The 27,046-nt window shown below is 41.7% G+C and overlaps 3 protein-coding genes across 4 annotated transcripts in view; 1 reads left to right on the plus strand and 2 right to left on the minus strand.

Moving 5' to 3' along the window:
* Positions 1-11,786, plus strand: part of pacsin1a (protein kinase C and casein kinase substrate in neurons 1a) — a 28,564-nt gene extending 16,778 nt beyond the window's left edge. For both annotated transcript variants that reach the window (XM_079272884.1, XM_079272883.1), the window contains 8 exons: positions 2,144-2,300; positions 2,479-2,714; positions 4,012-4,167; positions 4,684-4,859; positions 6,498-6,618; positions 6,723-6,829; positions 7,358-7,554; positions 9,187-11,786. In XM_079272884.1, coding sequence (XP_079129010.1) covers positions 2,144-2,300; positions 2,479-2,714; positions 4,012-4,167; positions 4,684-4,859; positions 6,498-6,618; positions 6,723-6,829; positions 7,358-7,554; positions 9,187-9,296 — 1,260 coding nt within the window. In that variant the 3' untranslated portion in view covers positions 9,297-11,786. The remainder of the gene's footprint in view (positions 1-2,143; positions 2,301-2,478; positions 2,715-4,011; positions 4,168-4,683; positions 4,860-6,497; positions 6,619-6,722; positions 6,830-7,357; positions 7,555-9,186) is intronic.
* Positions 11,787-12,810: 1,024 nt separating this feature from the next.
* On the minus strand, positions 12,811-19,070 carry LOC306780616 (SAM pointed domain-containing Ets transcription factor-like; the record flags this gene model as incomplete). Its single annotated transcript, XM_079273051.1, has 6 exons — positions 18,911-19,070; positions 15,139-15,574; positions 13,968-14,165; positions 13,775-13,819; positions 13,517-13,651; positions 12,811-12,989 (listed from the first exon to the last, which is right to left on the minus strand). The coding sequence occupies exons 2-6, from the start codon at positions 15,560-15,562 to the stop codon at positions 12,811-12,813; spliced, it is 981 nt and encodes a 326-aa protein (XP_079129177.1). The 5' UTR covers positions 15,563-15,574; positions 18,911-19,070.
* Positions 19,071-21,134: 2,064 nt separating this feature from the next.
* On the minus strand, positions 21,135-26,467 carry LOC306780564 (protein ILRUN-like). The gene is made up of 5 exons (XM_079272979.1): positions 26,240-26,467; positions 24,420-24,574; positions 24,107-24,304; positions 23,567-23,892; positions 21,135-22,941 (listed from the first exon to the last, which is right to left on the minus strand). The coding sequence occupies exons 1-5, from the start codon at positions 26,401-26,403 to the stop codon at positions 22,906-22,908; spliced, it is 879 nt and encodes a 292-aa protein (XP_079129105.1). The 5' UTR covers positions 26,404-26,467; the 3' UTR covers positions 21,135-22,905.
* Positions 26,468-27,046: the final 579 nt, after the last annotated feature.

Raw genomic sequence — 27,046 nt, forward strand, 5'->3', positions numbered from 1 at the left:
GCTTCATATTTATCAGACACATATGAGAGTTGTATCAATCTTCTCATCCGACCATTGGGAAGGCACCAAAGTAGCGTTAATGAATTCCCTCAATACAGAGTCTTCTTTGTATCATGGCTCTTACCCACAGAGACAAAGACAAAGAGCCTCAGTCATCAGTCGCTCTGAGGCGGCCTTTCACCACATGCACCTGCCTATAGCCTCAGTATACGAGCAACACAGCTCGGGTCAGCTCATGGTTTACAAACGCCAGGGAAAAAAAAAAAATTATCCTCAGGTTTTGTCATCAGACATGTTGATATTTGACACAGCTGGGCAGTGAAGCACCAATCAAACTCAATATATAACCCGAATATAATCACCACACTGCACAAATACGAGAGCTCAAGTGTGTTTTCATGTGTAGAACGAGTCCACCTGCGTGTTGTTGTTGGTGTGATTTTGCAACCTGTCTCACTGCGTCCCTGCAGCGCTCTCATCTCAAACAGGATGCGCACACATGCATGCTCGTGTCATCCAATCAGAGTGCAGCGCTGCAGACAGCCTCTCCACGAGTTATGCGTTTGATGATGTATGTGCATCACCAGTGGCGGCTGGTCAATAGAGGGCCATGGGGCAGGAGCCACACAAAAATAAGAAATAAAAATAAAAATTATAATAATCATAAATTATACAAATTGTCAATATTTGTGTTTTTGAACTTTGGAATGTACCCAGTAATGTGTGTAAAATATGATATCTGCGCAAAATATATGCTTTTCCTGCTCGTCCTCTCCGCCTGTGTGCTCTCTGCTCGTGCTCTGCGCAAAACACGTTGAAAAAAGGTCTTAGACGTTCAGGCTCCATTTCAACCAGAAATCAACGTTGAAATCCGGGTTCGTGCTCACTGGGTCCTATAACAAGGTCCATAGGGGCATCTCAATAAATAAACATGTTATATTATATTATATTATATAAGTATTATTTACTGATTGTTTTCGTGTTGGAATACATGTTAAATATTTAACTGCCAAGTAACAATGCGTGTTTGATCCTTACATTTTTTTTTGCATTAAATCATACTGGGATGTTTGCTGAAATTGATAAGACGGCCCTACCAAGAACATTTTCCACCAGCCGCCACTGTGCATGACTGTATGTATTTGCGTCATAAACACATGGACTCTGTGGTTTCTATGTATTTCGGTCTCTGCGTCGACGTCTACCGCTGACAATCTGTGCTCAAGAGGATTAAAGCACTCACACACGCATTTACACACAAACACAAGCCCATGCCATTGCATAACTACACATGCACAGGCACGAGCATCCCCCACCCCCTCCTCGCTCCCTTCATCATGCACCATGAGCTCACGCCCCCTGCAGGCACTGAGGAGGCGGAGCCACGTGGCCTGGCACTGCACTTTTAAGGCGGTATCGCTTAAGGTGGCGAGATCTAAAAGCAAAAGGCAGTAAAATAATTTTGGCAGACGGTAACTATGAATACTGGTATGTCTCTGAGTAGGATGACAAAAAAAAAGAAAATGAAATGAAAAAATTAAGAGTATGCTGGTTGACATGCATTATAGGGTGATGAGACGCACACACACACACACATAACTCAGCCAGTGCACAACAAATACAAGTAATAATACAAATAATATATATATATATATATATATATATATATATATATATATATATATATATATATATATATATATATATATATATATATATATATAGGACACAATCGCCTATTAGCTTGTTTGGGGTATTTTCCTATAACTACTACATTTAATACCAACACATGACTCTCAATACTGTGTTGGTTTGTGCACTGTCATACTGTACACACATAAATCATATTCATAAACCGACTATCTTTCCAGTTTATAAACTGTTCTTAAAGCTGCTCATTTGGTAACTTCAATTCACATCGACTCTGTTCCTGCATTGCCCATTTAACAAATGGGGAATCATCCCCCATTTTACCATATACATCGAAGCATGTTATCTTATATATAAAAAGATATAAAAATACAATTTTCATCATTTTCTTTTGTATATTTTGATGTAGACATCATGTTCGAATTGATTTTCTTCTGTGAAGACAGATTTGCTCTCTGTTCCTTGAACCTATGTCTGTTCCTGTGTTCTGCAGGTGGGGAACTACAAACGTGCTGTCAAGAGAGTTGATGACGGCCATCGGCTCTGCAATGACGTCATGGGCTGCCTGCAGGAGCGTGCCAAGATAGAGAAAGCGTATGGTGATCAGCTAACTGCATGGTCCAAGAGATGGAGACAGCTGATTGAGAAAGGTCAGCAAGCGGGATGGGGTCAATAAAAATGAATCGCTCAACAAATGAACGGACTTCACGCTGTCTTTCAATTTGCCAACGCTCCGTTTACACAGTTTGCTCTTTGCTCTCTGCTAATATTTGGCTGCATGTTATTGCGCTAAATATTTGATCTGGAATGAATCATTTTGCCCCCCAGGCCCACAGTACGGCTCTGTGGAGAGAGCCTGGCTGGCTGTGATGACCGAGGCAGAGAAGGTGAGTGAGCTGCACCAAGATGTGAAGAACAACCTGACGAACGAGGATGTCGAGAAAGTGAAGAACTGGCAGAAGGAAGCCTATCACAAGCAAATGATCGGAGGCTTCAAAGAGGCCAAGGAGGCGGATGAAGGCTTCAAGAAGGCTCAGAAACCGTGGGCCAAAAAGCTCAAGGAGGTGAGGGGGATGGAGACAAATGCATACGACTCAGCATCTTTGTCTTTGGTGTAACAGAACAATTCATATTCATTCAATACAAATGAGCTGCTCTCGGGTTCGTTCCTGCTCTCACCATCGTGCTTGTGATGTTCTTCTGTGTCCAGATGTGTCACATCAACATTCATTCACTCATCGTTCACTCTCTCCACTATTTAAAACCTTTTCAACCTCTGTTTTGATTGATTTCATTTGTTTTAGTCATTGATTTTAAGTGTCAGGTCCACAAATGTACTGTTTGGTTCTCTCTCACCGCTTTCACCGGGTCATTTTCTGCCACAGTAGGCAGCTCTAATGAACCAGCTTGGCACCAAACTGCTGACGGACTCCGTTAGAGACTAGCTGGTCAACATAGTGGGATATTTAGCAGCTAAAGAGACAGATATTTCCCTCAGGAGTGAGTGGAGACCAAAAAGAGAGTGAATGTTGGACTTACATGCATCAGGTAGACACGAACACGCCTTCAAATCAACGATAATGTTGCTCCGTAACTGCTGGATGTGTAAATAAGCAACTGTTTTATAACAAGTTTGCCATATCAACTTAGAAGGTGTTAATATATCAACGCTGTGTTCCCAACTTGTTTCCACTGCCCTTAAGTGGACTAAATGTTATTTATTGACATTTTATGTGGATGTCCAATCAGTGCTGGCGGTAAATGTGTCCACTGAACTTCTCCATGTATTTGGTTTAGTCAAAAGTCATGTGAAACCGCACTATTGGGCTATCTTGGCTCAATTGTTGAGTGTCTGTGGGTCCATGCTGTGTCTGAGGGGAGGCCCTGTTGAGGACAACCCTTGAGTTTCTCCATGAAAGTCTGTGGCTGCACCCATGGTGGTTTCACTGGCACGTTTACAGATTCACAGCTCTGAGAGCTACGTTTGAGCAAACTTCACAGTCTAAAACCATTAAATAAACACTGTGTTTAAGGTTGCTTGGGTCCGTTGCTTTAGGCCTGGACCTGTAAGATATGAGAGGACTCGGAGCATATTCGACCCTGACGGACCTAAACTCTGACTGGGTTTTTTGACTGTACATGGAAAACTTACAGTATTATATTTGTACTTTTGTTGTTGTTGCTTTTTAACCATAAGTAGCAAAATATGACTCTGGTCGTAGATACTAAGGACATAATAACGTCTATGCAGTTATCGTGTCTGTGCAAGGTGGTCAGTCCTACTTTGAGATGATGTGACTTCCTTCGGTCACATTCGATAATGTATGTGAGATATAATGCCTGCTGTGTTTGGACAAACAGATGGAGGCAGCTAAGAAGACATACCACATGGCCTGCAAGGAGGAGAAGCTGGCTGCAGCCCGCGAGGCCAACGGCAAGACTGAGGCTTCTGTCACAGCAGACCAGCAGAAGAAGCTCCACGAGAAAGTGGACAAATGCAAACAGGATGTGCAGAAGGTGAGAACGAGGCTGTGAAAAAACAAACAAGAGAAGACAGGTAACGTCTTTTTAGTTTTATTTAGTTTGAGGAGAGTGAAAAACAAAGATGTCAAAAAAACACGTAAAAACACACTCGCATGCATATAAAACACTGTCACGCTGGTCAGTAGATCCAAGACATGTTTCTATGCAAACACACAGAAAAGCATCATGTTTACTTACCTTGCTGGTCCAGGCTTTTTCTCACAGCAGCTTTAAATTAGTGACCTGTCAGCGTTTCAATCAGGCTAATTGATCAGGTCATATACTCTTATTCAAATAAACAGTGTAAGGTGTTGTGTTGTGATGGATGCATGCACAGGCAATCGTGTTTCGGTTATAGGAACAGATATTTAGTTGTACGACATTGTCGATAAACCCCCTTTTTGAAGATGAGCTGTAGTGCAACCTCGGAGGAACGCCGAAACGAAACCACGCCGGCTTCTTTTCCACAGAGGCTTCAGTTATCAGCGTGTTTTCTGTTTTCTGTCTCAGGCTAAAGAAAAGTATGAGAAGTCTCTGGAGGAGCTGAATAAGTGCACCCCGCAGTACATGGAGTGCATGGAGCAGGTGTTTGACCAGTGCCAGCAGCATGAAGTCAGGAGGCTGACCTTCCTCAAGGAGGCCTTGCTGGACATCAAACGCCATCTCAACCTCACCGAGAACCAAAGGTGAGCCGGGCGCAGGGACACCGCTTCACTGAAGTGTTATAGAGCTGCACTTTGGACATCATGGACTGTGTTTTCTCCGACACATGATCTAGTACCACACTGTGTGAGAGGCAAAACAGACATATTTATTGATCCTTATCTGTCTGCTATCGGTCTGCTATGTTTTATCTCTGTATGCTTCTTGCTACCGCATTAATTCCCTGCAGTGTAGTTCATCTACCTTTCCATTATTCCCCCTCAATCCGATGTAAATTCAGTTAGTTCATAGTTATATATGCAACCTGGGCAAAGAACTCTTTGAGCATGATTGCATACCTTTTACTTTGAATCAGAAAAGATCACATTGCAAACACATTTTATAACAGATTGGTTTGATTTGTTTTGTCACATTCAGCACAGGTCGCTTCAAATTGATTCATCTCAACACGCTTCTCAACCAGGCATGCATTTCTCATTAGCGGTCACACTCACAGCACTAATTAATTGATTATCCAGTCAATGACGTTTCCGCCAAACTGAATTTGAATGGAAGTCGAATGCTTGTCATATTCTGGGTCGTTTTCTAACCTGTGTGCAACAACAAAGCCGGGACCCACAGCAAAGTGGTTTTCAGGGTCTTTCATCAAACCTGCCTGTGGTTGCCATGCGCGATTCAAGCCCGTTGCTGTTTCGAGGATTGCGATGTAGTTTATCCCGATTGTTCATCGTTCACACGTTACTGCTCACGACCTCACCTGTGTTGCCCTGAACGGCTGTTTTTTGGGGAAGAAAACATGGGATAGCTGGGTTTTAACTGCTGTTGTGGTTGTCCATAATGCGCTACAAAGAATGTGATATGTATCATTTGATGTAGTTTCTATTATATTAATCACTGAATATCCATCTCTCTCTCTCTTTCTCTCTCTCTCTCTCTCTCTTTATTTGTATACATATAACATTATTTTACATTTTTCTCTTTTTATTGTGCAACTGGGTGTTTTCTCAGAAGTTCTTTCTCGATTCCACTTCTAAGAAGAAGCACACATTAACACTCAGACACTGGCTGCTTTAGTTTGATGAACTCAAGTCATTATCCAAAAAAAAAGTACAGTATATGTGTGTATTTTGGGGGGATTTGGTATGATCATCACCACCACAGCGTAACTAAAGTCAATATTGTTTTGGCTTGAATTTAAGTTAAATAATTAACAATTAGGAGAGGCATTTGTTCGACTGGCAGATGACATTATCTTATCGCCTCTTACAAAAGATCATACACTCATCTTTCCAAAATCTAGTGATGAAAAAAAAACATTCTGTTTTTGTGCTGAGTGATTCAATCCAACACAGCATCCATTTATTTAATGTTCCATCTTTGGAAAGAAAAAAACACTTTGGGCACGTTTGTGTTTGTGACCAGAGACTTGATAAATATTTTCTTATTGCATTAATGTGGAAAGCCGAGACAGGTTTATCATGTGAAATATGTAATACAACTACACGGTTTTAATGCAGAGATTTGGGGAAACTGCAGCAATATAAACAACAATATCCTCGGAAGAGGTTATCAGGATTATTCAGGCCAAATACTTCAGCTGCTGAGGGCACTTCTGGCACTTTTCTGCCTCACCATTTGTTCCACTTTCCTCCTCTCCTCAGCTATTCCACAATATACAGAGATCTGGAGCGCACCGTCCTGTCGTCAAACACACAAGAGGATCTGAAGTGGTTCAGCAACAACCACGGCCCTGGGATGCATATGAACTGGCCTGCTTTCGAGGTACAACGTTAAACCTCCATTCACAAACAGCAGACGCCTCTCTTCTTCATTTACTACTCTTCTATATTCCGCTCTCATGTGTTTCCTTTCACTCTAATCTCCAGGATTACAACCCAGACCAGGCCGCTGCTCCCCCAAAGAAGAAGAAACCCGACGGAGCCCCACCCACTCCGAGCACCGACCATGTGGCTCCACCTGGTGACCGCAGCAGGTTAGTAATCTATTGTTTACAAGCACATTGCATTGTATTTAGTCTTGTCTCAATACGCACTGACTTCAGCGCCCACTCCCATTGGTCCTTTCTGTACACACTTCTTTAAAAATGGGTCACAAATACATACTTTCACGTTTTTTAAACAGCTAAATAATTTCCTGAAACACACGGGCTGTAGTTTTTAGTTCATGTTACTCAAACAGGAGTAAATTGTGTATTTGTTGGGGACTATTTTCAGCTGCAGATTTTGGATGTTAGCGAGTATTTACAGCAGCAGGATGGTGTACGTGGGAACAATTCTAAATAAACTACAGTGCCCATGTTCATCATAAAGAAGGAAAACATCTCCCGGTGCAACAGTGCCACTGTTAATGTGTTTTTAATTGTTGTTTTAACCGTTTGAATCTGCAGCACAGAGAAATAAGCTACACAGACCATATGTTGGTTTGGACCTTTTTGTGGGATTTGTTGACTTTTGAAAATACTTTTATGATTTACTCACCCTGCATTTCCTCTATTCTCCAGTGTGAGCAGCTATGAAAAAAACCAAGCTTACTCGACTGAGTGGTCCGATGATGAGCAGCCCGCTACGCACTCTGGCAACGAAAACGGCGGGAACGGCAATTCCTTTGAAGAAGATTCCAGCACTGGGAAAGCGGTCCGTGTCCGAGCTCTCTATGATTATGAAGGCCAGGAGCAGGATGAGCTCACCTTCAAAGCAGGTATTTGTCAGTGACCAGATGACGCAGGAGATATGATTTACCATCATACAGTTCATGTTTTCTCATTCATTTATGAACGTATTAATGATTATAAAGGGGCTGGAACGCTGTCGTTTAATCATAAGATGACGAGCTGTGGCATCAACCAGGTGCTCAAAAATCACCAGCTCTCTCCTGGTTTCTGTTCTGAAGCGCACTTCCTCTATAGAATAGATAGCAGTGGTTAGTCAATAATTGCCACTTGGAAAACAAATTACAGGCACTTGCCACCAATTAACACAAGCTCTTTGGGAAATGGTGTTAAAACGTGCTTTACAGCCCAACACAGCGACATGACGTAAACGCAAGCTTGACTCAGAAAGGCTACTGATGAAACCACAGCTCTGCATCTTCATCATCCTCTTGTTCTGCACATCCAGGTCCTATCTTGAAGCACACAGTTTGAGACAAGGTGTTTTTAAGTCCTCTCGTGGGTATCTGACAAAGACTAAAGGGTCTTTAAAGACGGTTGATACCTACATGCAAATTCTGTTCGTTTCTTCTTCGACTAAAAAGAAAAAAGTTGAGATCAACATGAGATCTAACAAACATGTTGAATTGTTTTCATATCTCAGAGAAATCCCTAAAGCCGATTAGATTTTTTATATTTAGAAACCTGCATTGTTTGCATCCTCCTTTACTTGCGATCAGCCTCCCGCTTGCGTTTTGTTGGCACATTGTTGCTTTTCTTGGTTCTTCTTCTGTACTTCAGTGAAATGGTGTAAAAGCATTCAATTGTATGGAGGCACAGATGTGCTTGTACCTGTTGTGCGTTCATGTGAGCGAAAACCAAACAGGAACCCGCTCATGAAAACATTGCTCCACAATGCCACTGGTGGTCAGAAGCTCCACGGGGCACCTTTAACTTACTTTGCCTTTAATGTGGGGCGAAACTTTGTTCGCGCCACCTTATCAAATTAATTGAAATGAAATTCATTTGATAAAAAAACTGTGTTGCACCGTCACGTTGCTATGGTAGCCCAGAACGGTCAAACCAAACACTGGCTCTAGATACGGCTTTTCACGTTTTTGCATTGGCCACCGTAGTTCTCGCACAGATTGCAGTTGGTTGCAATTTGCAACCTCACCACTAGAAGCCGCCAAAAACCCTAAACACTGGTCCTTTAAACCAACACAAACAAAAACACAAATTCTTTATTCCCCTATCACGGTTTTCATCCTAGCAGTGTGGAGAAGACTTTGAAACCGTATAAAAAAAGTGAAAGTGTAAGACAAGTTGTTGCATCTGCATTCTTGGAGTATAAGAAACCTCAGCTGACTTTTTACATTTTAATATTTACTGTACAGGCACGAAAACCATATCGACTTTCTCATCTCACCCTCCCAACAATTTCCTTTAAGTGGGTAGATAACAAAAATATTTGTCAAATATTTCTGGGACTGGCGGACACTTGAATTCCAATACAGTACAAAAACAGACATAATGTCAAAAAGTATTACAAAAGACCTCCAGTGCATTAATCAGAATAAAGGTGGAGCTTTAATTTACAGATACCTTCATTTTTGGATTTACATTCACTATTTGACAAAAAAAGACTGCGTGTGCATTAAGGAGTGGTGTCTCCTTCACAGGTGATGAACTGACCAAGACTGAGGACGAAGACGAGCAAGGCTGGTGTAGAGGTCGCTTGGACACTGGCCGAGAGGGACTGTACCCGGCCAATTATGTCGAGCCGATCTAGTCACGTTACTGGACAAGGACACGCCATCGGAGGAAGCTTGAACTGTCCCGTCCGATTGCATCGCACATAGCCAGAGACTTAAGAGCAACACATCCCTTGCCCAACAGATGCGCCAAGCAGTCTTGCCAAAATAAAAACTTAGTAACCTAAAAGACAATATATCAATATAATATATTTTATCCAGCGATTGGGGTGGGTGGACTTACACATTTAAAAACAGGAGCAGCAGTTACTCCAGTATATACACACTCAACTATAACATCTAGACAGTGCAGGAAGACATTGCTTCTCTGTGTAGCTGTATTTAACATATAATGCAGCTTATTTAAACTTGCAGTAAACTGCAGTCTGTTCTCTTGTGAATATGGGAAGATAATATAATCAGTTATGCCCTTTCGACAAAGACGAGCTTCTCTAACCTGCATTGCGTATGTACGGTGTGATGCCATTTCTGTGTAGCATTTTTTAATGCTGTGTGTGGTCAGTCGTCATCCTTACATCTGGAATGCTGTGTCGTGTTAAAATGAACCACAAACAGTATCCTCTATTTGTTTTCCTCGTTTTTTTGTTTTTCTTTGTGATTTGGTCCAACCTCTTCTCCAGTGTGTGCAGTGCTATGTGTTTTTAACTGTTTCTGAACTTTGCATAGCAGCATGTGCTATGCAAAAAAAAACAAAAAAACTTGCATTCCTTGAATCCTGCAGCCTCGTTTAGGCGACAACTTGATGCAACACTTCAACTACAAAATGCAGAGTTCATTGATAAGCATCACATTCTTCTGGACATGCTTCTTTTTTCATGAAAGGAAGCTTATCGATGAACTGATTTTGTTTCTTTTTCGACATATTTCTTTTCTTAGCATCACAAACCTGTTGACAATATCATCTCCATGCAACCCAAGGAAAGGATATACACTTTCTGCAGAGGCTTTCATTCTTGGTTCAGTAATTCTGGTCTCCATTTTAATCCACTACTGCAAACGCGAGTGATACATTCCCTCAGAGCAAAGTGGGATCAAGTCATCTTCTTGGGGTTGCCACTGCAGTATGAGAGGTTGGTTCTGAACATTGCCTGTGCCGGGCACTTTTCTTCCAGAGCGAGGGGCCAATGGAGGCAGACGGTTGTCTGAAGATCGAAGCCTCTTCCACAGGACATGAATGTACCAGTGTCTGAGCTCAAAAGACGGCGCGTTGTCTAAACACGGTTCTCCGCCGTCATTTAATGCCCTACCTAGCAAAAATCACTAGTTATGTGGCCCGTCTCCCTGCTGAGCCAAAGAATGACCCAATACCATCAACTATCTGTTTTCTCTCCATGCAATAACTTCACATATCACACGTGAAACAGCTTCAGTGAGGATCAACTTGTAGCTGCCTCCCTGTCCACCCAAACTTCATTTGTCTGCAAAACACAGCGCAATGACACAGGGAATACACTTGTCCCCAGTGCTGCACTGCACGTAAGATGACTCGCACACATGGTCATTTTTAAACTTAATTAATATGTAGAAATTACATTCATAGCAGGAAATCATCAGATGTTGATTAGTGAGTTATCTTGCTACGAGTTGCATCTAAATCTCTGATAAGATGGAACCGATGCTTTTTATAACTTAGTTGTCCGGAGGTTTTAAAATGTCACTGGACCAACAGCAGTCAGATGTGTTTAGCTCTGTGTCTGGAACAGGATTTGACAGGTTTGGATCTCACACATGAGGAGAAACACATCACCAGCTCACAAGTTGTGTCTTAGAGTAAAGCTGTCCAGCATAGCAAAAAGGACTACTGTCATTAAACTGTCCCACTTCCTTGACGTGCGTATGCACACACACACACACACACACACACACACACACACAGAGACAGATATATACTCACAAATATATATACACATGCATTAAACACACAAGTTCAAACACATAATCCATATTACCAGGTTAATATTTTTGGGGAAAACATCATCCAGTGTGTATGAGTTGTGTAAATGTAACAGAAAAAAAGTAACAAAAAAACAATGCAAGTGATTGACTATTAAGACAAAATGTAGTGTTATACATGTAAATGTGATTCATTAAAATAACAGCAATGGAAAACTATATTAACTAATAGGTACCATATCGTATGAATTTCATTGCAATGGAATTGTCAGTGTATCATAAAAGCGTGACGTTATCCCGCGCTGTCAGATTTGTATATGATGATGTAATTTAAAGATTATATTCTATTGTAACTGTACAACTGTGTTGAGTTGAAAAATGAGACCTGACCATGTTGAGGCAGTAAAAAGGGTGTACATGTAAATGCTTTTTTATGTTGATCTCTTCCTTATGCACACAGGGGACAGCAGCTCATGTTGTGGAAACCCTACATTAGCGGTGTAGAAGATGTATGTTCATAGTTAGTGATGCACTTTTATCTCCTAACTGGTGTAGTGCCTGTTCATCTTGATGTAACAAGAAGTTCATTTAAATATGCATAAAGATGATTATGATCACAGATAATAATGATGATGGTGATGAAAACCCCGACTCAAATTTGTTGTGATGGTGTTGATATTGCGATATTGGTTTGAAAGGGGAAACAAGTGTCCGTGTGTTTTTTGTATGGACTCGGCATGTGGTTTATATTATTCATTTTTTTCTAATTTAAAAAAAAGACAGCATTTGGTAATATATTTCTTTATTCTGGATCCTGAACATAATCCCATAGATATAAATGTAAAAAGGATTATCCATCAAGGCTGGTTTAAAGATATTCACTTACCTTTGCATTGCTCTGCAACGTTTGACGACTGACACTTGAATGGGAATATCAATAAGTGCCCATGTTTAAAAAATAGAATTTAAAGGAATATTAACAATTTTGGGGGAATTATGCGAGTTCGCTTTCTTGCCAAGAGTTAGTTGATGCCCCACAATGTTAGCTATGTAGCTGGAGCTAGCAGCTGGTTAGCTTAGATTAGCTTAGCACAAAGACTGGAGCCTCGCTCTGTCCAAAGAGACTCACCTATCAGCACCCCTGAAGCTCTTTATCGAGGCTTTAGAGGTGCTCATACATAGATTTCTTTTTTTTAAACCTTTGGACAAAGCTGGCTAGCTGTTTCCAGTCTTCATGCCAAGCTACGCTAGCCGACGGCTGGCTCCAGCTGCACAAGTACTCTGCGGAAATGAGAGCAAACATCAATCCCCTCATCTAATTCTCGACAATAAAAGTAAATCAGCATAATTTCTTTCAAATGTTTTCCATCGTAAGAAGAAAGATCCTTTTGAGAAATCAAACATCACACCAAAAAAATACATTTCAAACAAAAGTGATACAGACCAAATCAAATCATTGTTAAGGATAATAAAGGAGAGTGATGCTAGGCAGGAGTGCATAGTTCAGTAGGCAGTCTTTACAATTGAAATGAAACATTAAAATGAACGAACAGGCGTCAGAGTTCATGTCACGCCGACTGTATGTCCAGCATATCTTCCTCCTCAGCTCGTTGTCTTCAGATCAGCCGATCCTCTTCATCATATGGGGTTGACGAACTGGTAGACCAGTCTGCGTGACACATCAGGCTTTCGAATGATGCCTTTCTTGTAGTACTGGCGTATAGAGCGGCTCAGTTTGTCATAGTTCATCGCGGGGCGGTTCTTCCTGATGCCCCATAGCCTGGCTACGAGAGCCGAGTCTTCTATTTTGAAAATCCCTTTGAACAGAAGAAATAAAGATGTACTTGGTTTGATTTATTGAAGTGAACAAGAGAGTCAATATTTTGGGAAGTAAGCTTATTTACTTTCTTGCCAAGACTTAGATGAGCCGATCGATACCACTCTCATGTCTGTATGCTACATATGAAGCTACAGCCAGGAGACTGTTAGCTTAGCTTAGCATCAAAGAGTGGAAACACTGTGAAAACAGCTAACAGGCTCTTTCCAAAGGTTTGCCAGCACCTCTACAACTCCCAAATTTACACAATATATCTTGTTTGTTTAATCCGTCGACACCCAAGCATTAAAACGACAAGTTGTGGTTTTAGGACGGGTTCTGTGCCAAACAAGAGGCAACCTCCAGTCCCGAGAAATGAAACCTACGCTGAAGTGCCAAAAACTACAGTTCCTCAAATGGCCACTTGAGGCTGGTTCCAAAAGCGAGTCAATCCCCATAGACCGTTAAATGTTAAAATGGCCAACTTTACAGCAGAAATGAACACCATATATTGCTGTATCACCTTACCTTTCTCTCTATTAATCCAGCGGATGCAGCGGCTGTAGATTTGAGGCTTGAGGAGCAGCTCTCGGAGGAACTGCCACAGGTGGATGGGCTGGCTGGGGTAGTTACGCATCACATCTGACCAGGAATCGTCATCTGCTGACATATGAGATATTCAGAGATCAGATGTTACTTCAACTTGTTTAACCTCAATATTTTATTCAGTGAAACCATTGTTTTTTGTTCGTGTTATTGAAATGTAGTTATAAACCAAGAACTTACCAGATTTGGTGTCTTCTGGTGGGCAACGTTCCTTCATTGCTGCAGCTAAAAGAAAAGAAAAGACATAGTAGTTTACACCAGGCAGAATACTTAAAGCAAAGTCTTACATTTGCTCTTAGTCACACTGCATTTGCTTTCACAATCAGCAGAGTTGATGTCGGTTAATTTCCCCCTGCGTTCCCGTTGTTCTTACCAGATCTCCAGATGTCCAGATGAGCATACAGTATGTCTCCAAACTGCAAGGAGTGTTGCCTGAAGTCTGCTTCTGTCATGGAGCACAGGTCTCTCCCGCTCACCTCCTGGAACAGGGTGCTGACCTGCGGCAGCCTGTACAGGTGCTCGGTCCAGAGGAGCCACTTCTGAACGTGCACACAGCTCCAGTCCAGCGGGTCTAAAGAGGCAAAAACACAGAGAGACGAGGCATGTATTTTTACTCAGCGCCCCAAATGTTCAGACTTTAAATGATGACATTATTTTCACCAATGAAAACAATTCATTCGGTCACTAACAGACATGTGTTTTTGTTTTATCCTGGTATCCAGAGAGTTTGTAAGATTCCTCCTCTGTGGCTTTAGTGACTTATCTCAGGCTGTTTGTTCATACTTCTACCTACAAAAACGAATGCACTGTCATGCATTCAAATATAAGCCAGGAAATTGGAGATGCAGGGCTGCCTCTGAGGAAGTCAGATCACGTAATATGAAGAGCAATAAAGTGCTCGATGGGTCAAACAAACACAGGACTTTCACCCAGGAGACCGCTGTCCATGTCTCAGGGGAAAACCAACTCAGTATTGACTTATTTTACTTTAGTTTTGTGATGTAACTTCCGTACATAAGTAACGTCGTAAGTTATGTAACAAATATACTTATTTTACATAAGAAACTTTCTTATTTTAAACCAAGCCACGCTTAATCAGATTCCGCACTGCAGGGGCTAGCGCCGGCGCACTGATCGCTCGTGATGCTGGACATTTGTAGGAGAAACAGATGTTGCTTGACTTCTGTAATATAATTTTAGGTTTAAAAACTACATGTTTTAAACATAAAACCCGCATCACAAATGTGGGGGTATAGAAATGTAAAAGGTTTAACTAGGCAGGTGACAAAAAGATGCTTTTAGTTGCACTATGGAAACCGAAGGCTCCAGTGTTTCATGAGTTTGACCCATATTTAGCACAAAAAGTTCAAGAAGTTCATAAGAAGCGAAGATGATCGTGTACTAACAGAAACGTTTGCACAAGGTGGGCCGGGACTCGTGTGCTCATTAGACGACAACTTCTGCCAACACTTTCTACAGCAGGTTTGTCGATTCAAATGTCTATTGATAATAATGTGACATGAACGAGTTGCATCCTATCCTACCTGGGGTAATGTTGAGCAGTTTGCAAGCCGTGTCGACATCCTTCAGCACTTCTCCCACCACCATGGTCTGGACCTGCTCCAGACAGCGCTCCTCCACCTGACCCTCCATCTCAGAGGGGGGCTCCTGGGGCTGGCTGGGCTTGGCTGGGCCGGGTTCTGGTGTCCTGGAGGGAGGAGCAACAGGAGCCGGGGTCTCTGTCATCCTCAGCATCCAGGGGCTCTCCTCTATAGCTAATCTGTCGTAGCGGGGGAAGTACACCCCCGGCCAGCTGAGCTCAGGCAACCCCAACAAGCTGCGTGGCGGTTTGATGTCCTCCGCCTCATCCGGCCGGGCCATCCTGGCGTCGGTGTGGGGTTGGCTGATGTAGAGAGGTGAGTATGCAGTGCATCCTGTGTGTTCACAGCCTGGACTCCCCATGCTCATGTTTGCTTAACACTGGAAGAAGAAAGCACTGTTGTCATAAAATGGCATCTGTGTCATCACCGATTTACACCCTACCTGACATTTTCAACAGTGACACTGACAAAGCTGCAGTGATGCTTCCATATACAAATGTTCAACATCCAAACAGAAGCAATCCTAAAGGAAACATGACATTTCTTCCATGGTATTGACTTCTCTGGGAGTTACTTTGAAATAAGGAATCTGTCATTCCAGCTTTGCAAACCTGCGCCTTTGTGGCGGCTTGATTCACTGAAGTCACATTGTCCTTTTATGTGTAGCTAGGCGAAGTGGGGGTAGGAAGGTTTTTGTACTGTCCCTGATAGATATGACTTACGTGCAGGGTTAGTGACAGTGACAGACGCTGCGTTGATTTTAGGCGTACTGTCAATTTAAGAACAATGACGCGTGAGCTACGCGAGAGCACGGAGTTCACGTGAGATGTAGAAATAGAGCGGGAATCAGAGGCTGCTGAGGACCGAACGTTAGCTTTTAGCATCCAGACTGAACTGAAGGGAAAGGCCTGAACAACGGGTCAGCGTAAGTAGCGGGAGAAGTTACTAATGAATGCTGAATCACCTTGTAATTGGGCTTGTTAACTGTTTAGAGACATGGTGTTAAGTTGTATGTATCTGCCTCATTTAGAGGGGAGACAGAAGCTGCCGTGAGTTCCGTGTGTGGGTCCGAGCACACAGGCAGAGTACTGATATGGGAGTGAGTTCATTATTTTCTTCAACAATAATTGTGTTCCTGTGAAATAAATGCTGTCTACATATCTCAGAGAGTTGAACAGCATGAGACTGATGCAGAGGTTCTTTGTTTCTGCTTAACAGGAGTAGGTCACTACTGTTGTTTTTCTATGTAGCTTTAGAATATAGTGTTTCCAGTTGTATTGTAATTCTGAAGAGAGTGGGAAGCAGTTGTTTCATTTTGCTGTCAATTGATCTGTACCTTTTAAAATTTGACCAATTAACGCTGTACTCCAAGAGTGCAGTCAGGGGAAATAAAAGACCTTAGTGTCTGGTCTCTTCTTTTTAATTAGGCTACATATGTGTTTAATTGTTACTCAAAAGTTCTGTTTTTAAAACAGCACCTATGGGAATTCATTCCAGGCTCTCATGAACTATATGTTTGGAATAAACCAGGTCACCGAGTTCAGCTGTACCTTTTTCAACATCATTCAACAATATCAGAAAGCAATCTACTCCACCTTTAAATGCAGATAACGAAAGGACGATCAAAGCCTTTTAACTACAAGTTAAAAGGAATGTGTTTGTCAGTTTTACAGTAATTCCCAAAAAGCACGAGATTACATTTTGCTACTATCACAGTGCAACACCCAGTGCCTTTTAGAAAAACCAGGTCACCAAGATGGATCGTAAGTTAATCGCAAAATAGAAGCTTGATAGAAGAGCGCATAAAGGGTGGGACACATTTAGCATGTGGATAAAGGACAAGTAGCAGGACGTATTCATCGTGGTATGAGTAAGAGAACAGCTCACCGGGCTGGGAGTGGTGCTGTATGACAAAACCATACACCTGTTTCCATTTCAAGTGATATGTCTCTATTTCATGGAAAATGCTTTTTATCAGCTTGGCTTTCAGCCACAATATATGTGACATTTAAATTAAAAAAAAAACCTAAAATGCACAACAAAAGTGAGTGACATAGATCTGGCAAAAATGATCCACAGACTCACATTATGCTGAATATTATTCACAGGTTACTGTGACTGTTGACTGTGCTAAAGTAGTGGCAGGTCGATTGATCAGGTGACTGCTCCTCAGTCCAAAACAATGGCACATGGAGCGAGGTGGCGTGATGAGGCTTCTCTCAAAAGCTGGATTGCTGTTGGAGTTTTGTTAACAAAACAAAGCTATAAATAACTGATTTAAGTGTGTTTGCAGGACAATAGAGGAGGCAACGATGACAGTAATGACATATTTATGCTATTTACTGCCTGTTGCCAACATTACCAAGACCACTGCAGGATCAGCGCACATTAAACACTTCTGAGTCTGTGTGAACAAGGAGCAAGGTCTAGATGTCTGGACACAGGTCTCAACTATTACTTCCTCGCCTGCAGGGATTACCAGTGTAGCAAAAACTTGCTCTTCTAGATTATCCATTCTCCCTGAGACAAGTGTGTGTGTGTGTGTGTGTGTGTGTGTGTGTGTGTGTGTGTGTGTTTGTGTTCAAATGAAAGCAGTACTCTCGTGAAAACAAGTTTATTATTTGTAGACTCATATTTGTGTTTTACGCCTCGTTAGATAGCAGCCGAACTGATATGAGAGGTATTTTGTCGATATGAAAAGCTGTGGTCATTCATCGCTGCCCTGCGTTTCACTGTTCTTGGGACAAAAGGTGTTTAACAACACGCCTTTATCTTTTCTGTGACTGTTCAGCAAAATGTCGATATGTAGCTGTGTCTGTATGAGCCTGTGTGCATGCATGTGTGTGTGTGTGTGTGTGTGTGTGTGTGTGTGTAACATTGCAGGTTGAAGGGTGGCAGTAAAAGAAGAGAGCGAGAGAGAAAAATGAATGTAAGTTGTATTTATACACACCGTTTTGCTTTTATCTTCATGCTAAATGTTGATTCATCAAATCAGCTCGTCGGAATATGTTTTTTCTTGTACAACATGTGATTATTGCCATTTATCCAATTATAAATAGGTGCATTATCTGTAAATGACTGTGGGGGAAACTACAGTTGATTATTGTCTGCGGCCCAATTTGAAATTCATCACTTTCAATACTATTTGATATGTTTAGTGGTCTCGACATCATTATAAAGAAAGTGAACTCATCAATCATTATGAGTACTATAGGATCATAAAGAAATTGGCAATAACAGCAGCATTGGTGGCAGAATAGTCAGCTGGGATAGTCCGAATGACTAGAGGAGATAGCGGGAACAGAAATATGTTGTATACATTACAGCTACATCAGTAGCAGCAATAACTGCAGTGCACATAATAGTTGGGGTAGTAATAGTAGAATTCAAGTGATAGGAAGTGGTGGAAAGTAAATAATATATATGACAATAATAAATAATGATAACCAACATCTGATGATGTGAGCCAATATTCTAGATTAAACAAATCATCAATGTGTGAGGATCATTTATTTATTTGAACTGGAGTAAAACTTTAAATGCAGGACATTTGGATATTTCACAGCAGACGTTTAACTTGTTATCGAGTGAAAATAAGAGTAATAATAGTGGTAGCAGCGTTAGTAACAGGTACTATCACGTGGTAGTAATAGTAGTAGTATTGTAGCTGTCGTAGTAGAAGTATGTTGAGTTTTACTGTGAACTGCTGTCTTACCTCGTCAGTGTTGGGTTCAGTAGAGTTGCCGATGCTGAGGCCTCTCCTCGGCTCTGCCTGGCTCTTAGTTCAGGTGTGGACTAAAGTCGAGGTCCTGTGGAGACTGTATCTATTTTGCCCTCAGGTGAGGAAGTGCTGCATGTAATCTTTTTCTCGTATACCCGGCGCTCACAGCTGGATCAGGTCTGTCCACTCCGGCTATATCGAGACACCTTGTTTGACTCGTGGTCCAACAGTATGAGTTTGACTAATTATGGACACAGTGCCTTCGTGACATATCAATTCTGAAAGAAAGGGTGTGTTGAAGTGAGGGAGGTTGCTCCGAGTGCCTACTTAGTAATGACTTGGGGCAGTATTCACGGAGAGTTCCTTCAGCAAACAAACATGGTGAGCTTTAACTGCCACTGGACAAGCTCAGTAAAAACACATGAAGAGTTTTCACGAGCAATTAAAAATGGCATTTTTGAAAGATAATATCCACACTTTGTAAAGCTGTTGAAGATGAATGTATCTTATCTAAATCTGCTCCACTAATAGTTGTCAAAGTTCACCGTTCTGTGTGAGAGGTGGAGAAATAATTCATGACTATTTTGGGATGAATTTAGACCAGAGGAGCTGTGACACTCAACACTTTATGAAGTGATAAACTCAAGTCAAGTTGATCCATTGTTAAGAGGTTGAGCACACTGTTTGCACACAGTAGCTTTCCACTGAAGTCAAGCTTGAGGAAAGTGAATTCTGGTGAAGAAATGGTCCAAAACACGTTTTCTAATCAGTCTACACTGGGCTTTTTGGAGACTATAGGACAGAGATGAATCGACAGGAAGTGACATATAAAGGCTGAGTCAACTGAAATATCTCACTGTGGTGTGTTTTTATGGGCTTGATCTCAGCGTGACCTCATGCGACACCAGAAAGGGCCCGGCTATGCGAAGACATACGGGATCCAGACAGCACAACACCCCTGAGATAACTGATGGTCATAGTTTTGAAAGGTATTATCGGGGAGAAGTTAAATAACTGGTACACAGAGGGAGTGCAAGAGACGGAAAGAAAAAGCGAGAGTGTGTAAATGTTTGCTTAAGCTAAACAGTAGAGTTTGTGCTGTCGTGTTGAAATATTCTAAAGTGCTGCATGTGTATCCACCCACAGAAATCACCTTTAGAATGGCAGCTTTAGCAACCTGCTCACAACCTGTATAGTAAGTCTTCTAGCTTGAGTTGATGAAGTAAAAAGAAGTTATTCCATAAAGTTCCACTGCGTGAAAAACAAGAACTACCTCAAGTTACTGAAGCTTTTTTAGAAACATTCAAGCAGCTAACCTTGCGTTTACTGCGCTGCCTCAATACTCAACAGTATATCTCTTGTGCCTTGCTGTTTTAACATTTAACATTCAGTAAGCAAACGTCAAGTGAGCGCTGCTCCCTCAGGCAGTTTGGTTTGGCTGCTTGAAAGACACAAGAGTCCCTAATAGATGGCGAGCTGCAAACTGCCTTTGACCAGTAAACCTCCAGGCTAACAGGTAATCCGACACATCTACTGGCCGTGATCCATCTCTTTTAGGTTCACCGCTTGAACTACAGTTTTCTCAAATAATAGGCCCTTGATAAAAACTCATCCCTCGTCATTTTTTAAAGCATTTTTGAGAGCTCACCGACACCAGAATCCAATGCACTCATCTTAACGTGGGCCTGTTGCTTTTATTTTAAACTCAGCAGCACACAGTGGCTGAGTTTATTTATCTGCGGTGCTTTACTGTTTGGCGGGAAGAAAAATGGTGAAAAAGGGGCAGGAGACGTACGTCAATAATGTGTTTAATTATGCAGTAGTTTCTTGTTTGATTGCTTTTTATGTTAATTTAAATGTTTCTTTGTCCTGAATCGATAGAAGACTGCCAAGCCCCTGTTAAATGTATGAAATGCATAATAAACTAATTAATAAAAGCATTCACAGCAGTTTACAAGTTTGGTGCATGTCAGTGACCATTAAACCATTTCCACTTGAAATGCAATGACATCACTAAAGAATGCAAACAGACGGCAATTTGTTAGATTTAAAAGTCAGAAAGAAAACCGAGAGTAGAGCACACATGTTGCAGTTAGTGGAGGTTAAAAAGTATATAAATCGAACCACAATTGACTGTGTGGAATGAAGAAAACACACGAGGAAAATATAAAAGCTGTTCTGTGTGAAAACAAAATGAGACAAATGCCAATACTTTCAGTTTTCAGTGATAATTTAATCATACAAACATTCATCAAACACACAGAAAGAAAAGCTTTCATCTGGTTGCGCTTCCTCGTCCTCATTGATGTGCTGTTGCATGACTTCTAATGCCAACTGATTCATTCTGCAGTCTGGGCCAGTGGAAGCCTCAGGGAGACATTACAACGACAACAAAATGATGAATTGGCATCGACAGCAAATGCCTTTGACGGCTGTGAGAAATATTTGTCATTTACAGGTAATGCAGATAAAATCACACAGTCGATAAAACCCCGTCAGGACTTAACTGTGCGGGCCTCGCGTCGCTCAGTGCATAGATCAGCCAGTTGGTGCGAGTAAATATGCAGCAACAACACAAGTCCGTCATTTCATTGTATATTTTTACTGGTGCAGTTGAGTCTGAAAGGATCAAACAGGACCGAATGTGTTTTAAAAAGCTCATCGATGATCAATGAGAGAATTTGGAGACTAATGTGGAACATTCCAAGTATAATTTCAACAATAGACAGGAATATTCAGAACGATAATTACATCAATAAAACTGCCAGTTCAATGCAAATATACAGTCAAATCTTTGGGTAAATGAATAAACATGATCCTCTTCTACATTCATCAAATACATTCAACTTAATGTGATAAAAGCAACTCCAAGACAGCTTTAAAAGGAAAAGGGACATTTACGTTAATAACGCGACGTTGTTTTTACCGCTGTTCGTATGGCTTGAGTTCAATGTCTTGTGTCATATTGTGCATTAATCCTGTGATTTATGTTATTCTAATGCAAGCATGTAAGACAACACTAACTCTTAGCTTCAGACAATAAGTGGGGGAAATCTTGAATACTGCTTTATTGCTAACAATGAATACTCTGCTAATATGTCAAAGATTTGTATAGATGCAAGCAATGACTATATTCATGTGTGATAACTAAAAACAACCGTCAGCATGTTGGCTCCAGATTCTAAAGCTTTAGAGGAAAATGTTTCTGTACAATTTTGAAGACTGAACCTAAAGAAATCATAGGAGCCATTCTGAGAAATGAAATAGTTCTGCTTGTCAGTGCTGATTTTATCTTCTGTGTTAGAGTAATGGCCGACTCTCTCCTGTACAGTAAAATTGCAGGCGTTTAGAATTGCTGGTTCTACGACAGCATGGAAATGATTGCCCATAATGCACCAGTCATGTTGAATGAGCTAAAGATATATAATTCTGAAGGATGTGTCTGTCCCCATTCTGTTTAAAAAATGAATATAAAAAGTAAATAATGATATCGAATGGTTTGTTTCAGAGACGCCGATAGTGTTTGTCAGTTTCAGGGACCAGGTGCAGAAACCCGATCAATATACCAAGAGTCAGAGCAGAAACTGGAGAATCAGTTGGCAAAATAAATGGCTTTTCCTCCGTAGTCTCTCTTTCGGGTTGCACAATGCACACACAATTTCACAAATACACACACCCCTGTCATCATTTTGCACTCTTGACAACTGAAAACAAAAAACTGAAAATAGAAAAAAAAAAGTCACCACTCGAAAGACTCATAGCACTCATTTTTAAGTTAGCATTCACACGTGCATACGGTGGGTTTGTGGGATGTTGGTTGAGCTGCACGTCGGGGAGCGTTGGCCTCTGGTTCCTCAGAGTGTAGCTGGGCTTTTGCATAAAGTGTTTTTGAATCGCCACACTCTTGACCGGCTACTCTCTCTCTCTCTCTCATCGGTGTGACAGACTCCAGAGGTTTAGTGCTGCTTCACTGTGACAAGTCCCATGCTTTAAGAGTGCCCGAAGGGATAGGGCTCCTGTATACCCTGTAATCAAGAGACACGATTAACAACAAAGTTAGTCTTGAAGTGTACAATTTCACCTGCTAAATTACCGCTCAAACGGCTGCCTCGCTTGTTTGTATTTTGCTCGGCCTGCCTTCCTCCACCTGTCCACCAGATGCCCTCAGACTCCCAAATCATCCCCACCTGACACACCTGCCTCCAACGGTCTCATCAGTATATGTGACCAGTTTCTCACTGTGCATGTCTGTGTTCCAGCTCTCCTCAACCCTCTGGATTTGTTTGCTTGTTTGGACTCTCTCGTGACTAACTGTAAGCTTGTTCTTTTGAACTCTGGTTGACTAAAGTCCTCTTTCTTTGCCCTGTTCTGCCTCGGTGTCTGCATTTACATCCTCAATCCTGACACAACTACCGCTGGTCTTTATTTCTGTACATAAGGTGTTTTTAGCCGTGATAGCATAAAAATAACAATTTTAAATGCATCTACAATGCATTTGAGAAATATCCTTACAATCAACTTTGTATTTATAGATTACATCTCTTTGTTAATTAAGGCTTTCAGTCTTTCAAGTTCTGATGGAATTTTGAAGACAACACCCTCAACCATGATTGACTAATGTGGAGAATCCTGCCCTTTGATATGTCTTACCTGGTTATAAGAGACTACTGATAGATTGCTTTGTAGACTACTTGCTACTATATCCACAGAGTTGTGTGAAAGTCCATTCTGATCTTGCTGCAGCTGGTCGGGGCTTCCCTGCCAATGTTCCTCTGTGACCATGTGACTGCTGGCATCATGGAGGCTGTTGTTGTTGCTGTTGGGGCACTTGCTCTTCTCCGGCGAGGCGAACGGGTTGTAGTCTCCTTCCAGGCTGCGGTGAGGCTGGGTGTTGAACTCCGCTTGAAAAGAGGACAGCTGCTGCGTGACGCCAAGGAGCCCTCCGACCTCCACGCTCAGGATCACCCAAATGACATCTGTCGAAAAAGAAATGAACGGCGTGTTGTAACACACAATGCCACTACCACTGTCCTACAATACCGAACGCTTAGCTACCCACAAAAAGAATACACAAACCAGTCTTAAAAATCCCAGTGAGCTGTGGTTCATGTTCAGAAAGCAGCTAATCCTCACATTTGAGAAGCAGGAAAATGAATCAAGTTTGTAGTGTGTGAAGTTGTCTGTCCTCACCTCCATAGTAAAGCCCGGTGGCTGTGCACATTCTCCACTGGCCCTGGTACATGCCAGGAGAGGCAGGGCTCTGCATCTGCACACTAACATCAGCCATTTCTTGAGGGTCTAGAGACCGCACCATCACCATGTTTACGTGACCGAACTGATCTCCGCCAACGTACTTCAGACAAACCCCCGGAGGCCATGACTCTGCACCTGGAAGACACACACAGAAAACTATGCTGAACTCGACATTGAGGATGTAAATAGTTCTAACGCTCAGGGTCTGCTGTCGGCGCTGTGATCGGTCTTATTATTCATGCAGACTTACCCGTGTTCTGTACTCTCCAGGTCTTTGTGAAAGGTGTGTCCGGTGGCACTGATTCGCCCTCGCCGATCGTCACGTCACTCACAAAGGACATGCCCGGTGCACTGATGTTGGGACTCTCAAAGTCATAGTAGGCTCCGATGGCTGCTTGTAAATTCCTGGGACAAAGGCAGAAATCCAGGTGATCAGTACAGATACATATTGGAGTATGACGTGTGATTTTTGCAGGGGAAACCCGGTTATTCAACTGCAGTTTGCACAGATATGAATGAACCAACCTCAGGCCACATATGGCCACATTCTCTCGTCAATATTTGGCACATTTTTAATTTGAAAAACAAATCAATTGTGTATATTTTTACAGTAGTTGTCCTATACCTTATTGCATTTTTTCCTACATCTTATTATTGACTTTTTGAAATCCTATTTCCTCTGTTTATTGTTATGCACCAAGACAAATGTTGTGTATGTGAAAACCTACTTAGCAATAACCCTGATTCTAACATATTTTGACAAACAATATCAATTGTTTCTGCCCTTAACATATCCAGTAGTTATTGGTATACTGTCGAATAACCATGGAAGCTGTAGTTATTCCAAGAAAAATAAAGAGAGACTCGTACCAAGGGCCTGGGAATAAATCTCGGTCCCTGACTAAACTAAATCTACAAGATATGTTTGTGCTACAATATTTACTTCATAACAACGCTCTGTGGCATTTTGTGACTTCTTCAAAATGCATATGTTGTCTGCAATTCCACAGAGAATAAGAATGGGTGCTTCCCATGTCATGCTGGTGCATGCATAAACCAGTAGTTTTTGTATTTTTAGAAACGCCTTGCAGAATAGCACATCACGTGTTACTACTACACCCTCCACTGCTGCCCATAGCTCTCCGTTATCGTCCATAGACCTGCATTAACTTAATACTGCACATGCGCTGAAACATTAAGACTTCAATTTGACCTTTTCGCTGTAGTTTTTCACACACGGTTTCAATTTATACCGTTGAATATATCACCGTATAGCACTGTAACTGTATTTTGAGAAGTATTCACAGTAACGTTACGTGAAAAATACATAATACACGTTGTCCAGGCACAGTTAGGTAAACATTTACCAGACATGCGCCACTAACGTATGATGAGCTTTGAGCTACACTTAGCAGACGTTAAATGTTACGTAATAAACCACTGTGGTTCTCGTCAAAAGAGTGAGACATTACGTTAACGGCTGTCGATAATGTGAAAGTGACGACACAATAAGCAGTTAACATACTGTCAGGAAATAGTTTTAAACTTTTAATTACCAGTTATGTACCACGGCTAACCTGATATTACCTAACGTTAGTACCTTGCACAAAAGTGGCGACTAACGCACATTTATAAAAATACTTTCATGTGTTTTCACTCAAAATAAACAGACACTAGCATCGATGTGAACTCGATGTGTGTTCACTACTTTATTTATGGTATAAGTATTTATGTCACATTACGCGCTATAAGCTAAGCTTTCCACTGTGTCCCCTCACACGCGATAAAAAGTCGGACACACGGTGACTCAGCTAACGCTAACGGTAGTTACGTTACTACAACGTCGTTAGCTGTCATTGTACCCACGTAAACATACCTAACGTAAACGCTATGGCTCTGTCACAATGAAAGATAACGCTCCTTTATGATTCCCTTCCCTTGTTTTACCGACGACATGTATATTTTGTACGTGAATAACGGCCGGTTAGAAAAGCTAGCTAGTAGAACCGTACAGCGCCAGCCGTCCTAACAATAACCACACAGCAGGCCAAGACGCATCCTCGCGCTCACCAGTTGGTCATGTCCAGAAAGAAGGCGCATCCGGCGGGGTTTAGCTGGAACCCGAGGAGCCTTTGAAATTCCGAAATTAAGATATCTTTGTCTGTTGTACCCATGCAGCTGAATTTCTGCATGAGATCCTGGTCCAGGTCCAGGTCCAGGTCCATGCCTTCCATCACGGATTCGCCCGGACAGAGACGGGGGGCTTCGCTCCTAATTTAGTCCGAGGCCTCGACTTGTCATAACAAACTCAACAACAGGGCCGAGTGCGCATGTCACATGATTGTGTTTTGTGCCTATGAGCAACAGGCCTGCAGGAAAAAAGAAAACCCTACTTTTATACTAGGTGTGTTATTACAGTAATGATAGTATGTCATAATGATGGTATGTAATAATAAATTAATAATACCATCAAATATATCACGTGTGTTAAATTTGCAAAATATAAAATCATATATTGTAAAATATCTTCCATTGGCCCCAGCCTATTTAGAGTTGTTTGTTTCTTTTACAATAATTGTATTTCAACACAGGAAATCGAGCAGTGTTATTAGTTCTGCTTGTTCCATATGCTGTATACTGGACATGGCGAGATTAACCAGTTTGGGGGCCCAGGGGCTAAAAGTTGATGGCCCCTGATGCTTCCAAGTTCCCAACAAGCATTGTGCACACTGCACACTAAAGATGGCATCATATTTTGCTCAAAGACCCAGAAACTAACCAGTACTCTTACACTGGAATCCTACCCGACTGCAGGTTGTTGTTTGTCTATTTCATAAAAAAATAAGATTCTAATGCTAAGATGCCAGATTTGCTAAA

This window comes from Melanostigma gelatinosum, assembly GCF_949748355.1.
Source record: "Melanostigma gelatinosum genome assembly, chromosome: 8".
Classification (NCBI taxonomy): Eukaryota; Metazoa; Chordata; class Actinopteri; order Perciformes; family Zoarcidae; genus Melanostigma; species Melanostigma gelatinosum.